The 16,329-nt window shown below is 41.6% G+C and overlaps 1 protein-coding gene across 1 annotated transcript in view; it reads left to right on the top strand.

The window, feature by feature from the left end:
- The first annotated feature begins 5,856 nt into the window (after positions 1-5,856).
- The window catches only part of Eps15 (epidermal growth factor receptor pathway substrate 15), a 99,837-nt gene continuing 89,364 nt past the window's right edge, over positions 5,857-16,329 (top strand). Inside the window, exon 1 of the mRNA XM_032900408.1 lies at positions 5,857-6,041. Within this exon, the coding sequence (XP_032756299.1) occupies positions 6,009-6,041 (33 nt within the window). The 5' untranslated portion in view covers positions 5,857-6,008. The remainder of the gene's footprint in view (positions 6,042-16,329) is intronic.

The following is a 16,329-nucleotide window of genomic DNA, read 5'->3' as shown; positions in this document are numbered from 1 at the left end:
AAAAAAGTCATTAAGTAGGCCTTGGAGAACCACTGGAACCCTTAAAAATAATTTTGTTTTTTAGTTCAGGTTACCCAAACCTTGGATATTCCCCAATAGACAAGGAAACTAACAAATACAGAGTCTGCTGCATGCCAGCTAGGCACTAGGCTTTTACATATAATCTAATCATCATAGTAGCATAATTGAGTAGGTATATGACCAGTTTGCAGAGGAGGCAACCATGGCCTGTTATCACTCACTGACTTGTCCAAAGTTATGAAAATAAGAAGTTATAGAGCCAGTAATGGACCTAGTTGGGTTTTCCAGGGCCTTGCATTCAGCTGTTCCCAGGACATCCTATTTGTGATACAGTGATGATAACAGATTTAAGTGGATTTATGGCACCCTGGAGGTCTATGCCATTTAACAGTCTTTTACTGTTTGTCTTTTTCATGGCTTAGTCCCTGGTACAGGGACAGTTGTTTGAGTAACACAATTGTTATTGTTGTATAGTCTCACACATTCTTTTTGCCCTGGGTAAGTCTGAACAATGATGATCTATACTTATGAAGCCAGCAGTTTGGAAGCATGAGCTCTACATTACCATTACGATTGTAGGACACCTTTGTTTTAAAGCATAGCACCATTTGTGTGGAAGGCTGTTCACAAAGAACCGTGCACATGAACTGGCTCTTTGTATATTCAGAGAGCTCCTCACAGCCTCCCCTCATAGTTTCAATCATTCTGTATTTCTCAGCTTTATAGATGCTGACATCACATGAACAATTGCAATGTTCATAAAAAGCCTCTATGACAACTGCTTTCAAAACTTGGGGACCAAAGAAACAGAAGTAGTAAAGACTTCCTTTAAGGCTAGGTTCAGGAATAGGAAAGTTAGAATAGCATAGAACGATGACCGATAACAACGTCGTCAGTGATTTATGATCTCCTCTTCAGGCTCACCCCAAGTTTAGGTTTGTCACAAATCCACACCTCGCTTCCAACTTTCCATGCTCAGAGTTTCAGTTCATGGAATCATCCTGGGGGCTGTTTCTCCAGGGTGCTAACATCACACTGTATTTAAAAGACTGGGTTTGCATCAGAAGACCTTTGAATTATGAAATTGAAGAAATCACTCTTCTGTAAAGTAAGGTTAAAAACAGTCCTTATCAGGATGTTGTAAAAACAAGTTTGGCTCTTAGTACTCAGATTATAGTCATCAGATATAACTTTATATCTTAGGCAACACCTACCTTTTAATGACAGGGATACATGTGTCAGGTGTTCAAAACCGCCCCTCCCCCTTCTTGTAACTAATATAACTACAAACTCACTTAGTAATTAGAAGGTTGACTGAAAAGCAGGGAGCTAAGTGGTGTCCTTCCACAATGGTATTGCATAAATATGAATTACTGAACATACACTGAGTCCAGGCCAGTCTCTTTCAAAGGCCATTTATGCATGATATCTAATTTTTATATCACCTGTATCAAGTGGTTATTATTATATCAGAAGTATATGCCAGGGACTTGAAGATTAGGGCTTAAGAGACATTAAGCTGCCCTAAAAAATAAGTAGTCTTATTTTCTGTCTCTGTCTGACCTACGTAGTTCATTCCTTTTACAATGGATTAGATCATAATATCTCTTCCATTAGCTATATTTTATCTTCCTAAAATAGATTTGGGATGTGACCCAGTGCTTTGATGAGATCTGGGACGAACATTTGCAAATTGTTTTTGGTATGTCATTTAAAAAAAACAAACAAAAAACAAAAACCCAGTCTCAGAAGTTGTAGATCAGGGTTGGGGATTTAGCTCAGAGGTAGAGCGCTTGCCTAGGAAGCGCAAGGCCCTGGGTTAGGTCCCCAGCTCCGAAAAAAAGAACCAAAAAAAAAAAAAGAAGTTGTAGATCTTGGGAGTTTGGCCCATCAGTGCTATGCCTACAGATCTGCTCTCATCTCCAGCTACATGCTATTAACTGAAACCAGAACTCACGAGTGGAGAAGCCACTATAAATTATGGTGCTCCTGAAGGGACCAGGAACAATTCCTGCATAGTGAATTTAAAGCTCTTCTTTTTTCTTAGGTGCTTCTTCTTTCCTATTTCTTTCCCCTAACCTCCACTCCTTCCTTTGTTCCTTTTTTTCTTTTGGATTGAAGCATACTAGGCTAGTACGATAGTTTAGCTATCTCTTCAGACCTTTTTTTTTTTCCTTTTCTTAAATGAAGACCCAAACCGCTTATGAGTGAGTATGCTTGTGCTTTAGGGGACAGAGGTCAATGTCCTTTAATTGCTCTATTTCATGTTTCTCACTGAGTTGGAATGCACAAATTTCTCTGGACTGGATGGCCATCAACCGAGCCCTAGGGATCTTTCTGTACCTGCTTCTCCAGTGATAGGATTATAGGTCATGTCTCTTCTCTCGGCTTCCTCCCAATTCCCCCAAAGGGTGATGAGGAGCATGCTCTCCTGCTTGCAGTTTACCAACTGAGCCATCTCCCTAGCCAACCTTAACCACTGAGCCATCTCTCTAGCCCTTCCCTAGCCTCTTAGTGTTCTTATCTGTGAAGTGGGGATAAACTGAAGATACAGATTAAGTATAGCTGAGATTTTATCTTTAGTTTTATAAGGTACCTGTTAGATATTAGGAGTTAGTTGTATTAGATTTTGCAAGCAAAAACATAAACTTCTAAAAGAGTCGTATATAAATACGAGGTTTCTTTCTTTCTTTCTTTTTTTTTTTTCTCGGAGCTGGGGACCGAACCCAGGGCCTTGCGCTTCCTAGGCAAGGGCTCTACCACTGAGCTAAATCCCCAATCCCTCTTTTTTTTTTTTACTTAAAGCAAACCCATAATAGTTCCTTCTATTTTCTTAACATGCTATGGTATGTTTGTGAGGGTCAGAGGAGAACTTCCAAGAGTCCTTTCCTTCCAGCTATTTTCAAACACAAAGTGTCCGACTTTCAGATTTCCTAACTTCTACATTTCTATCTACAACTTCAAACACTTTTCATACATTCCTTCACAGCTACCCTAAAGTCCTATAATTAGTGATTCCTTGGTTATACTCTGATGATTCTGGTCCCTAAGTTTTGTTCATTTCAATATAGCAGCTGCTTTGACTATTAGCCATGTAACCTTGGGCAGATTATTTGACCTCCATGGTGCTGAGTACCTCCCTTGGGAAGTGAGTGTGATAATTGTTTCCTTTTAGAGTGTTTTTGTGAAAACTTCAGTGTGAAGTAAAAGATGCCAATAGAAACATCAGTTGGGTTATAGTTGATGTTTCAAACTGGGATCGTTTTTTCTTCTTCTACCTTGAGTCAAAAGGAATAATGGCAAAAAGAGGTCAAAGGAGACACTCCTGACTAAGTGGTTACTCATCAGACCTGTATAACTTGCTTTTTGAGGCTGGACCAAGTCAGAGAAGTCTAGGTAGAGTTGGAAGCTTTTGAGGCCTCTCTGGTTTTTGTCTGTGATGGAAAAAGTCTAAAAGCAGAAGTGGAGCTAACTAGATCTAGGGTCTTTCCAGCTGCCTGAGTGTACTGAGGAATCCTATTATAATGATAACAGCTGTGTCCATGGTAGACATGTGGTTCCCACTGTTGGGTTTGTCGTGGAAACCACCATGAGTGAGAAAGGAAGAACAATCAGGGCAAATACATATTGAGGCTGGGTACTTCTGTGTCTGAGGGAACTGCAGGAGTGAAACAGTCTTCTTTAAGGATTTTACAGGCCAGTAAGATGTACAGGCCCTCAACTAACTCTTAAAACAAGGCAGAGGATGCAGCCTTTGAAGCAGCTGAGTAGATAAGAGTAATGCTGCAGAGACTGCCAACCTGAGTGCCATCCCCAAGACCCCATGGTTAAAGGAGAGACTCTACCTCCTCCTCAAGTACTTACACACACACACACACACACACACACACACACACACTTAAAATTCAATTAAAAAGGTAGAGTATAAAAGTCACACTAAAGTAACTAAAAGCTGGTGTGCAAACTTCCTAGACTTCCTGAAGTAGGCCACATACAAACTGAGTGTGCTGGCTAGTTACATCAACCTGACAAAAGTTAGATTTATTAGAGATGAGGAAACCTCAGTTGAGAAAATGCTTCCATAAGACCTCACTGTAGGGCATTTTCTTTTTTTCTTTTTTTCTTTTTTCTTTTTTTCGGAGCTGGGGACCGAACCCAGGGCTTTGTGCTTGCTAGGCAAGCGCTCTACCACTGAGCTAAATCCCCAATCCTGTGTAGGGCATTTTCTTAACTACTGGTTGGTAGGAGAAGGCCCAAGCCTGGGCTGGTGGTCTTGGGTTCTATAAGGAAGCAAACGGAACAAGTCAGTAAGCAATACCCCACCATGGCCTCTGCATCAGACCTGACTCCAGGTTCCTGCCCTGTTTGAGTTCCTTTCCTCACTGCTTTTGTTGATGAACTGTTATAGGGACTGTGAGGGGAATAAACCCTTTACTCCCCAGGTTGTCTTTGGTCATGGTGTTTCATCACAGCAATAGTAACCCTAAATAAGACACTGAGCCTTTGTAGGTGAAAATTTCAGGTAAGTGGTTAGTTATTCCAACTAAGTGTGTCAACATGAGAAAGAGTAAAGTGTATTATGTTGAATATACATAGGCAGGACAAAGAAAGGCCTTTATTAAGCTTATACTATAATGTTATGATGTTAAAATATATATAAATATAAAAAAATTCCCCTGTCATTGGGGAATTTCTCTTAGGGGGGAGGGTTAGACTTATGTAAACAAGTCATTAGGAGGTTGTTGACTTCTAGTAAAGAAAGCCAACAAAGAAGTATGTACACTGGATTGGAGAGACAATACGTTGACAAGAGGTGGCATTTATGAGGAGAAAGAATGTGAGACAGGACCCGGGGCTTTATGCACACACTGTACCAGTGAACTGAACCACTACACTATGGCCCTAGACCTACTGTTGTAATTGCACAATCTAGGCGGGCCGAGGAGCAGGCAAGGAAAGCACTTTGTTCTTGCTCCCGAGATTTTTACTTTACAAGGACTTGCATGCCTTCCTAACCAATGTGATAGCAGGCAGAAAGAGCTGTACTCCAGCTTTCTATTCAGCTTTTAAACTTCAGGTAAGAGAGTTGGGGTTTTTGTTTGTTTTTTGTTTTTGTTTTTCCTTTTCTTTTAGTGGGAGGTCCTTTTCTTTTTATTTCAGACAGGGCCTTACTATGTGTCCTTGAACTCACTATGCAGAGCAAGCTGGCCTGGAACTCACAGAGATGAAAGGTATGTGCCTGGCTGGGTTTCACCTTCCTCATTTGTATAACTTTTCTGTTTTAAATCCCCCATTCATGCAATTTTTTCTTTTAAAGTATTTAGGCCTGGAGTGGTGGTACATCCTCTTAATCTAGCACTCTGGAGGCAGAGAGGCAGGTGGATCTCTGAGTTTGAGGCCAGCCTGGTCTATATAGCTCCAGGACAGTCAAGGCTACACAGAGAGAGACCCTGTCTTAAAAACAAACAAATAAACAAGCAAACAAACAAACAAACAAAAGGGATTTAGTACAGAGCGAATCACATACAATCAGCATTATTTAATATTATTACTACTAAACCTTTACTATCATTACTTAGTACCATTACTTTTAGTTCCCACAACTCACCTGGCCATAGGTATATCCCCCCGCACTTTGAAAACAGCAGCCCAGAAAGGTCAGTGGGTGTCCTGCCTAAACTTCTCAGGTCTCTGTGGCACCGCCTCCGCCGCCCGTCCGCCCCAGAGCTCTATCCGCACCGGGTTTTCCAGGGAGGCCGGGGTCAGGGCCTGGTTCCGCGGCTCAGACTCCTGCGCCGGGCTTTGCGCGCCGCCAAGGCCTGTGGGGCCAGCGGGGCGGGGCGGGGCGGCGTGAGGAGGGAAGTTGTCGAAGTTCGGGGAGACGCCCGGCCGCCGGCCTCGCCTACGGCCTGTCCCTCCGCCTCCTTCCCGCCCCGGGCCCCCGTCAGTCCGTCCTTCCTTCCCCTCCCGTGCATGATGGAAACACCATGGCTGCGGCAGCCCAGCTCTCCCTGACACAGGTAACGCCGCCCGCCGGTCGGCCCGGCTCGACCTGCTGGGGTTCCCCGGCCCTCCCCCCACCGCTCTGGGGCGCTGGCGCGGCGGCCGCCCTCGGGCCGCAGGGTGGGAGAGTGTATGAGGAGTGAGGGCGCCATCCCGAGTCGGAGCCGCGGCCGCCGCGCCCCCGCCCCGGGTCGCCGGGCTCTCGGCTCCGCCCCGCGCGGCTCCCACCCGGCCGCCGCCCCGCCGCGGGTCCCGCGCCGCTCTCCTCCGGGTCCCGTCAGTGCTCACCCTCTCGGCAAGTTTCTCTTACGGGCCTGACGGCCCCCAGGTCAACTCCGGTGAGGCTCTTGCGAGGTAGCGCCCGCGGGTCGTGCGAGGCTCGATTTCGGCGGGGCAGGGTTCCCTCAGACTTGCTCAGCTCTGGCCCACGGGAGCGACGACTGCAGAGTTCCCCTCAGCTCCCTCAAGTCAGCCTCGCTTCCAGAAGTCGCATCCTGCTCAGGCACTTGCCCTACTCGCGCCTTTGCCTCTTGGTCAGGTTAACTTCTGCTCAGATCCCCTTGCAGACTTTCCCATCCGCGACGGGGCTGTCTCTGATCACCGTCCTAGGGGTCACAGCGCCGGCCTTCTGCAGGTGGGGCGCCTCTTTCTGCCTCCGTGCCGGGAACCACCAGGGAGATAACTTTGTCCTGGGACGATCTCTACCAAAAACTGCTCATGAGATCTCTCCTCTCGCTCTTTTTAATTTATTACACCTTCTCTTCCTTCAGAGCCTCTCTCTCTCTCTCTCTCTCTCTCTCTCTCTCTCTCTCTCTCTCTCTCTCTCTTTCTCTCTCTCTCTCTCTCATTAAATTTTCTCTTCTCACAGAGCCCCGTCCTCCAGTTTCATAGGAAACATTTAAACATCACACATTTAGGAGAGTCTGAGTTCTCCATTTCTGTAAAACCAAGCGTAGTCATCTCAAGACATCCAGGAGGGATGAGGTACCAACCACCTGCCAGTCCCTTCCATCTTAGCTGTCCAGAAATTTGCCCTCTCCAGAGCTGGTGGCTGTGTACTTACTCCCTGGCCTGAGCCCACCTCAGCCTACCAGCCTGCCCTGTGGTAGCTTCCTGCCATCTTGTCTCCTTGGCCTAGATTTGCCTGTACTTATAAGGTGGGGCATGTGTTTGGGTAGTAGATTATTTCTGTGTTATGATAAAGAGGTCTTGAGGTGTTTCTTTCCTAGAACTTTAAGATATAAAATTATTTTCTCCAGGAACCAGGATGGGGATTTTATTTATTTTGAGACAGGGTCTCAAGTAGACCAGGCTGTCCTTGAACTCACTATGTAGTCAAGAATATCAAGAATGACCTTGATTTTGGATCTTTGTGCCTATATCTCCCAAGTGGACTGTACGACTAAGCTTAAGTTTGTTTACTGCCGGGGATCAAACTCAGGGCTTCATGCTGGCTAGGGAGACCCTGTACCAACTGAGCCATATCCCCAGCAAAAGTGATTTTATGTATACTATATGTGTGTCTTACACTGTGTACACACACACACACACACCCTCAGGTAAAAGAGCCACAGCTTTCAGGCATAACCTCATAAACTTCACTTTACATTTCCATATTTATTTCCTGTGGGTCATTGTGTTTTGACTGGCATTGAACAGGGAAGAACTTTTAAGATGGTCCAGTCTTGGTCATGAATCTGTTTGGAAGGGTCCTTCTGAAACTCGAATTTGAGGACTGGAAACATTGACTTTTGGGTGTTGGCTTTCTGAGTGTAGATAGTGACCTGCCTTAAACATGATCTCTGTTGGCAGGCACTTGTATTCTGACTCTGTTGGCTAATTCTGGCAGTTTTCCCCTCTTAAAGGTTTTGCTCCCTTGAAGACTTCTGTAGAATTGCTTCTTGGTTGTGTGCCTACTTTCTTTTCTCCCTGGATCGCACTGTGTTTTTAGTTTCTGTTCACTATCATTTATCTCTGGAAATTTGCTTCAGGCTCTCAGTTTTATAGTCATTTTCATAATTTGCGTATGTTCTTGTGGTTGTATATTTAGGTGTTAAAATGCATCCAGAGTGAATACTGAATCGTTAAGAGGGATTATTCTTTAGGATCTCATGTTTGAACTTAAATTGATAATTCAAATAAGTCAATTTGGAATATTTTGATATTAAAATACTAAGATGCAGTGAAATTATATTGTAAAGACACGGAGGTGGGGACCTCAGGTTTTTTTTAGTATTTACTAATGTATCTTTTTCCTTCAAACTTAGTAAATTTGTAGTTCTTAGGGGTTGGGGATTTAGCTCAGCGGTAGAGCGCTTGCCTAGCAAACGCAAGGCCCTGGGTTCGGTCCCCAGCTCCAAAAAAAAAGTAAATTTGTAGTTCTTAGATAAAATTAATTAATTAATTATGTATGAATGTTTGCTTGCATGTGTATATGTATACCACATGCATGTCTGGTGCCCACATAAGTCAGAAGAGAGTGTCAAATCCCCTGAAACTAGAGTTATAGATGGTTATAAACTACCATATGGCTACTGGGAACCGAACCTGGGTCCTCTGCAAGAGTCACAGGTGCGATTTACTTGAGCTGAACCATCTCTCCAGTCCTTGGTTTTATTAACGTGTGTGTGTGTGTGTGTGTGCGTGTGTGGTGTGCAGTGCATGCACATGATTGTGCAGGTTCCTGTGCCTGTTGGTGTGCAGGAAGAGACTAGGGGAGGATGTCAGGTGTCTTCCTGCATCGCTTTCTGCCTTGCAGCCTTGAGACTGGCCTCTCAGTGAATGAGAGCTTGTTGTTTCTGTTAGGCTGGCCAGCTTGTTCCTGTTCTTCAATGCTGGGGTTAGAGGCACGCTCTGCTGTGCTGGGTTTTTATGTGGGTACTGGGGATTTGAATTCCACTCCTCATGTTACATAGTGTTTTTACCTACTGAGCCATCTCCTCAGTTCCTCACACTTTTTGTTTAAAAATTTTTTTAGCTGCTTGAACTAAGTCAGATAATGGTGTAGGCTGGTTTCACATTCATTATTGATCTATTTATGTTACCTTGTGTTTCTTTTTTCTACTCTTCTAACAGTTAGAGATGGTATACTCAATTGGGAGATTCTTCAGGGCAGAGACATGAGGAGAGCTCGAAGTGTATGGCTATGTTGCCTTTCTGGTCCAGGTTCTTAGACTTAAGTGATCCTTCTGCCCCAGTGTCCCAAGAAGCTGGGATTATGGATGTGTGCCACTGGGCCCACAGAGGACATGTTAGACTTCATCTCTTTCCCTCTGTTTATTTGGGAATGAGTGATTGATAACTCTGTGTCTATGCCAGAACTGTTAAAGAGCTCTTTGATGCTAGCTTCTGGCTCTAGTAATGAATGATGTTTGGAACAGGTTAGTTCATTCAATTGTTCGTTCGTCCGTTCATTCATTCAGCCAGCGTGTCTCTGCGTATGAGTTTTGTTTGTTTTTGAGACAGAGTCTCTAGCTCTGCTTGTCCTGGACTCCTCTATGTAGACCATGCTTGTCAGGACTCAACAGCCTCCCAGGTGCAGGGATTAAACACATGCGTTGCTATGCCTGGCTTTTGTAAATATTTTTTAAAGTAGTAGATGTAACACATTGCATTAGGGTTGGAGTTTTAGGTTTTTGGCCTTTATCATTTTAACTAAAACAACAAATTAGAGAAAAATGTGAAAAATGTTGTAGTTTATGTTTCTCTTGCCTTTTGAATGCCTGCCAAATAGTCCTCTCTTAACTGAAGATTGAGATTACGTTTTGTCTTTTAGAGATGATAGAATGTTAGATTATGAGTGCCATTTCCAGCATTGCCAATAAAATATGGTATGAGTAATAGCTCATAATATATCATAATATAGATATGAGATAGATCCACAGCGGTTCAATTCCCAGCACCTGTGTGGTGCTAACAGCCATCTGTAACCCCAGTTCCAGGGGACCCAGCCTCATCCAAGCCTCTGGAGGCACAGCACTTAGGAGGTGCAGATACACTTGCAGGCAAAACACCCATATTCATAAAATGAAAATAAGTGAATTTAAAAATATTCTCCAACACATATTGTTAGCATTTACTATTTGCCAAGAATTAGTGTAGCTACTTAGAATATGCTAGCAAACAAAATAATAATTTTCGAAGCTTCAAGACAAAAAACATGGAGCTTAAATTTTAATAGAGGACTTTGAACGTTATTAAATTCTCTAACGTTCTGTTTTGTAAACCATACCTAATGAAGTGTTGGTTTTCTCACCGTATTTAGTGCTCTCCAACTTTTTTTTTCTCATTTCAGTTGTTTTCACTTTTCTTTTTCTTTTTTTTTTTTTTTGTTTTCACTTTTCTTGTTGATAAGTAAAATTCAAATCCTATGTGATAGCTCAGGCTATCCCAGCAAGTGGGACTCTGAGACAGGATTACTGTGAATGTGAGGCCAGAAGGGCAACAAAGTTAAGTTTCGGCTATAGAGAGCTTCTGTATGAAGAAACAGAAAACAGTCCCGGCTCCTAGATGAAGAGCTGTGGGCAGCTACTGAATGCAAAGAGAGGGGGAATCAGGCTTTCCCAGGGATGAACCCCTAACTGGTTATCTAATACCAGGTCATCAGCCCAAAAAAACATGTACGAGCCATACCAAATGAACCGAGCAGTTGTATTTACATATTCACTGGTGTGTGTGAGTGTGTGTGTGTGTGTGTGTGTGTGTGTGTGTGTGTGTGTGTGTGCGCGCGCACGCGCGCATGTGAATAATAATAAAAGAGGCCATGAATGGAGGGGAGAAACTGGATATGGGAAGGGTTGGAGGGAAGAAAAAGAAAAATAAAGGGAAAATTTTGAATAAGAAAGATTCAATTTTTGCTTTTTTTTTTTTGTAGATTATAGAAAGGACAAGTAAAGGTTTCTTTCTTTTTGTTTTTGAGTACTTTCTTTGCTTTTCTTTTTGTTTCTGAGCACTTTGTATAAAACCCAGAGCCTTCCGAATGCTAGGCAACCACTCTACCACTGGCTGTTTCCTCATTAACTCTAACTGTGCAGCCTGGGCTGGCCTGGTCTCAATAGAGATCAGTCTGCTCAGGGCTCCGGAAGGCTGGGAGTAGAGGTGTGCACCATGCCTGGCCTAGGACTTTCTTTCTTAGTTAGGGATGACTGTTGCTGTGAGGAAACAACACGACCTAAAGCAAGTTGGGGAGGAAGATGTTTATTTGGCTGACCCTTCCACATCAATGAAGGAAATGTCCATCAATGAAGGAAATCAGGACAGGAACTCAAACAGGGCAGGAACCTGGAGGCCAGAGATACAGAGATCATGGAGGGGGTGCTGCTTACTCTCTTGCTCAGCCTACTTTCTGATAGAACCAGGACCACCAGCTTAAGGGTGACCCCGCCCACAATGGACTAGCCCTCTCCTCCATTAATCACTAAGAAAATACCGTACAGGCTTGCCTGCCGCCAGGTTTTGTGGAGGGATTTTCTCTATTGAGGTTCCTGCCTCTCAGATGACTATAGCTTGTGTCAAGTTGACATTAAACTAGCCATCACAACTTCTTTTTAAACTCTTGCCTGCCTTTAATTCCAGTACCCAGAGGTGCTCTTGAGTTTTGAGCTGAAACACCTGTGAAGCACTCGCAGAGATCTTGGGTGTTGAGAGTAAAGATGCTCAGCCTGGTCGTAAGTCTCTCGGGGAGAGAAGCTTTGGTCCCAAAGAAACACCCCAGACATCCTTCTCTGACCTCTGCATGTGCATGCACAAGGGTACATGTACATGAATATCACACACGAGCGTGCACACATACTCATGCGCACGCACATACACCCCCCCACGCCCGTGGGCAAATTTAAAAAGCTCCAAAAGAAACTTAGCTTTTTGAAACATAGAAATTACCAATTTTATTAACAAATTTTGCTAAGACATTAATTCATTTGTTGGTACCTTGATAAGTTGTGGGTATATTAATACACTTCATTATGAGCTTTTTATTTTTCAAAATACAGTGTTATGAATATCTTAAATACTTATTAGGCAGTTCAGCTGAATTAAAGTTTTTCTTTTATCTTAGTACATAAAGATTTTTTTTTTGAGGGTGTGCAGGGCTCTGTGTGTGCATGTTGGGTCTAGTGTTCTACCACTGATCTAAACCCATGGTCTAGTGTTTTTGTTTGTGTTTCTTTGACAAACACACCTGTTTGACAGGGTCTCACTGTGAAGCTCTGATCGCTGTGATCAGCTTACTGGCTGTGTAGAACAGGACGGCTTCCAGCTGAGATAACTGCCTCTTGTCTGTCTTCTGGGTACAGGGATTAATAAAGGTATGTGTCTCCATGCTTAGCCATGATTTATCTTTTATAATAACTTTTTAAAAACTTTTCTTATTTTCTATGTGTTCAAGCTTAATGCCTGTGTATCTCAGTTTTGGGGAATTGGTTCTCTCTTACTATGTGGTTCTAGGGATCAAATTCAGGTCCTTACACTGACAACAAGCACTTAACCTAGAAGTACTTGTAAATTGTGACTTTAGAAACAGACAAAACAAACCAAAAACTTTCTGTATGACCCAAAAACAATAAGTACTTTAGCAGGCTAGGGCTGGAGAATCGTATATTTGAGGCTGCCCGTGGCCTAGTGAGTTCTAGGCCAGGCTTTGAAGCATAGTAAGATCCTATCTTTAAAAACAAAAAAAAAACCAAAAACCAAACTGAAGACAGAGTGTTAGTGTACATCTGTAATTCTAAGTGCCGAGTACAATGGCCGGAGGACGATCAGGATTGCTTACAGAGCAAGTTCAGAGTTAGTCTGGGCTGTATGAAGAACCCTGTCTTAAACCAAAACTCAAACAACGAACAACAGCAAAAGACCCAAATCAGACTCAGAGGCCCCAAGCAGTAAATGGTGGAGCAGTGCTTTGTTTATTTGAGACAGTGTTTCCTCGTGTTGTGACCTGGAGTCCCAGTCTTCTTCTTCAGCTTCTAAGATCCTGGTGTATGTAGTTTTGATGTTGATGCTTTTTAATTTTAAAAATGATATAATTTTGTTACAGAAATTTTGAAAGCTGGAGAGGAAAGTATCCCACAACTTCAGTTTCTGGTGTTTATTTATTCATTTGTTTTGAGAGTTGGTCTCTCTTTTCATTGTAATATGGTCAGTCTCCTATGAGCTGGTATTACAGGTGCGTATCATTTTGATGTTTATTTTTTATTTCATTTAAAAAACAAGCCAGAACGTGGGGTTGGCTGGGTGGGATCTGAATCATTACATGTACTAGTTAGTAAACATACCAATTTATTGCTTCAATGTAACAATTATGACAATAAACAGAGGTTAGTGTTTGAAAATTACAACCTCACAGTCAGAAAGTGAATATTTTAGTCAATGTGACAGATTTGAGTTTCTATTATGATGTTTTCCTTTTTGTCTTTTGTACTATTTATATTTTGTCTCTTGTACTTTTTATATTGAGTATACCCGGCATGCTAAGGAGATTTCTGCTTACTTAATGGAAGCTAGTTTTTTTTTTTTTTTTTTTTTTTTTTTTGCATTTTATTTTTCATTTTATATATTTTTTCTTCCCTCCATCTTTATTAACGGGTATTTCTTATTTACATTTCAATTGTTATTACCTTTCCCAGTTTCCAGGCCATCATCCCCCTAACCCCTCCCCATCCCCTTCGATATGGGTGTTCCCCTCCCCATCCTCCCTCCATTACCTCTCCCCCCAACAATCACGTTCACTGGGGTTCAGTCTTAGCAGGACCAAGGGCTTCCCCTTCCACTGGTGCTCTTACTAGGATATTCATTGCACCTATGAGGTCAGAGCCCAGGGTCAGTCCATGTATAGTCTTTAGGTAGTGGCTTAGTCCCTAGAAGCTCTGGTTGCTTGGCATTGTTGTTCATATGGGGTCTTGAGCCCCTTCAAGCTCTTCCAATCCTTTCTCTGATTCCTTCAACGGGGGTCCCGTTCTCAGTTCAGTGGTTTGCTGCTGACATTCGCCTCTGTATTTGCTGTATTCTTGCTCTGTCTCTCAGGAGAGATCTACATCTGGTTCCTGTCAGCCTGCACTTCTTTGCTTCATCCATCTTATTTACAGCTAGTCATTCTTAAAATGGTTTGGGATGTTCAGCACTTGGGAAGGATTGCTTTAGTTAAAATTAATTAGGACCAGTGGGTTTGTTCAGCAGTCTCCTGATTGAGTGCATTTCTTTATTTTCATTTGTTTACAAGCTAGTGTTGGTAACAGGCCTGTATACTGTCTCCAGTTGCCTCCCCTTAAATGCTCATTAGGGCATTTCACTTGCGTTCCAAAGAAATAGAAAAACTTCTTTGTGAGTTTTTCATTTAATAAAATTGTGACTCTGGAAACAAAAGCAGGAAAATAGCCTCACAGAGATTCTTTTTTTTGAGATTGAATTCAGAAAAATGATCTCAGTTAAACATATATAGGAAGAAGTCTGGAAGAAAAAATACTTAAGATTTTATAATATCATTAATTATAGCTTTTAATTAACTCACTTTTAATAGTACATATTCCTTCTGTTAGCAACTGATTGAGCACTTTTATATGACACTTTTGCAAATTTACTTAAGCTGACATCGATGACAAAATAAAACTATATATATATATTTTTTTTTTGGTTCTTTTTTTTCGGAGCTGGGGACCGAACCCAGGGCCTTGTGCTTCCTAGGCAAGCGCTATAAAACTATATTTTAAGGTTACACCACACTTAGATTTTTTTTTCTCTCTGTCTTCCTGCAGAGTCTTATTTATTCCATGTTGGCCTAGAACTTGTTATATAGCTGAGGATAACCTTGAACTTCTGATCCTACTGCCTCCCTTTCTCAGTTCTGGGATCTTGTGCTACTGCAGCTGTTTTTATACCATATTGGATCCTCCAACTGAGTCACATCCCAGTACCCTTAGTATAGAATTAAACTTCTCTTAAATGCTGGTGATTAAACCCAGGGCCTATGCATGTTAGACAAGTGCTCTAACACTGAACCACACCCCCTTCCCTTTAGATTTCTTTAAATTTTTTTTAAGTTAAATTAATTTAGTTTACTCCGTTGAGTTTGTGTGCTAAGAACCTAGTATGTGCTTTACACATACTAGGCATACATTGTTACATCTGGTAGATTTAATTTTAAATAGTCTAATCTTTGTGTTTAGAGAAATTGATCTGAGAAATGATGATAATTTTTATTATTATAATTGGCTTAGAGAATTCAGCTTGAAAAGTAATTTATAATTTTGTTTTCTGCTTTATAATTTAAAAAGTATTTTATGCTCTTTCATTTGACCTTTATAATAACCAAATAACTAGGCTATTATTATCATTACTTCAAACTAGAGGATATTGAGGGTCATATTATCATCAGAAATTAAAGGGAACATGAATGCGATATGAAAAAAGTACAATTAACACTAGTTTACTACCTGCTTCAGGCCTTTAGTCCATTTCCATTTCCCAGAAGGAGATATTCTTGTTAGTTTTGTGTGTGTGTGTGTGTGTGTGTGTGTGTGTGCGTGTATTTTCTATAATGATCTTTCTCTTTCTCTCAATGTATCTTTTAAAAGTTATTTTGATGAGCTGCTGCTTTACAACTTTATTAATTTTAGTTTATTTTATATAGGAGGTTCTGTATTAGTGCAAATAGATACCCTCATTATTTTAAACATTTTCAGGGTAGTCTTGTGTGTGAATAACCTTAGTTTAAATAACTTAGTCAACTTAATGATGAACATTTCTGTTGTTTACAGTCTCTCATTGTTACTAGCACTGTAGTAAATATTTTACATGTTCTTGTGCCTGGTAGCTACATGGCTTAGTTTTTGGTGGATGTAATTATTAGTTCAAATGGTTTAAAAGGTTTTTTTTAGATTTATGAGTGTTTTGCTTGCTTGTGTGATATTCAGATGTGTACCATGTGCATGCCTAGTGCCTGTGGAGGTCATAAGAAGGCATCAGATCCCCTGAAACTGGAGTTTTGAACAGTTGTGAGCTGCCATGGGAGTGCTGGGAATTGAACTTAGGTCTAATGCAATAAGTGTTCTTAACACTGAACCATCTCTCCAGCCCCTCAAATGGTATATTTATGCTATGTAGTGCTGCCACTGTTTGATAATGCCATTTTTTCTTAGCCTTTTTTGATTTATTTGATATAGTATATTTATTATGACATATTATTATGTCAGTTTGATATAATAATTAGATTTCACCATTTCAGTTTGTCATTTCTTTAATTATGGGTAAGGTTAAAATGATTATTTTCTTTTATTTTTGTAAACTGCTTATTTTTTTTTATGTTTAAAATTT

The sequence above is a fragment of the Rattus rattus genome, chromosome 1 (assembly GCF_011064425.1).
Source record: "Rattus rattus isolate New Zealand chromosome 1, Rrattus_CSIRO_v1, whole genome shotgun sequence".
NCBI classification, from domain to species: Eukaryota; Metazoa; Chordata; class Mammalia; order Rodentia; family Muridae; genus Rattus; species Rattus rattus.
The sequence above is the reverse complement of the archived record's forward strand: the minus strand, read 5'-3'. Positions and strand labels throughout refer to the sequence as shown.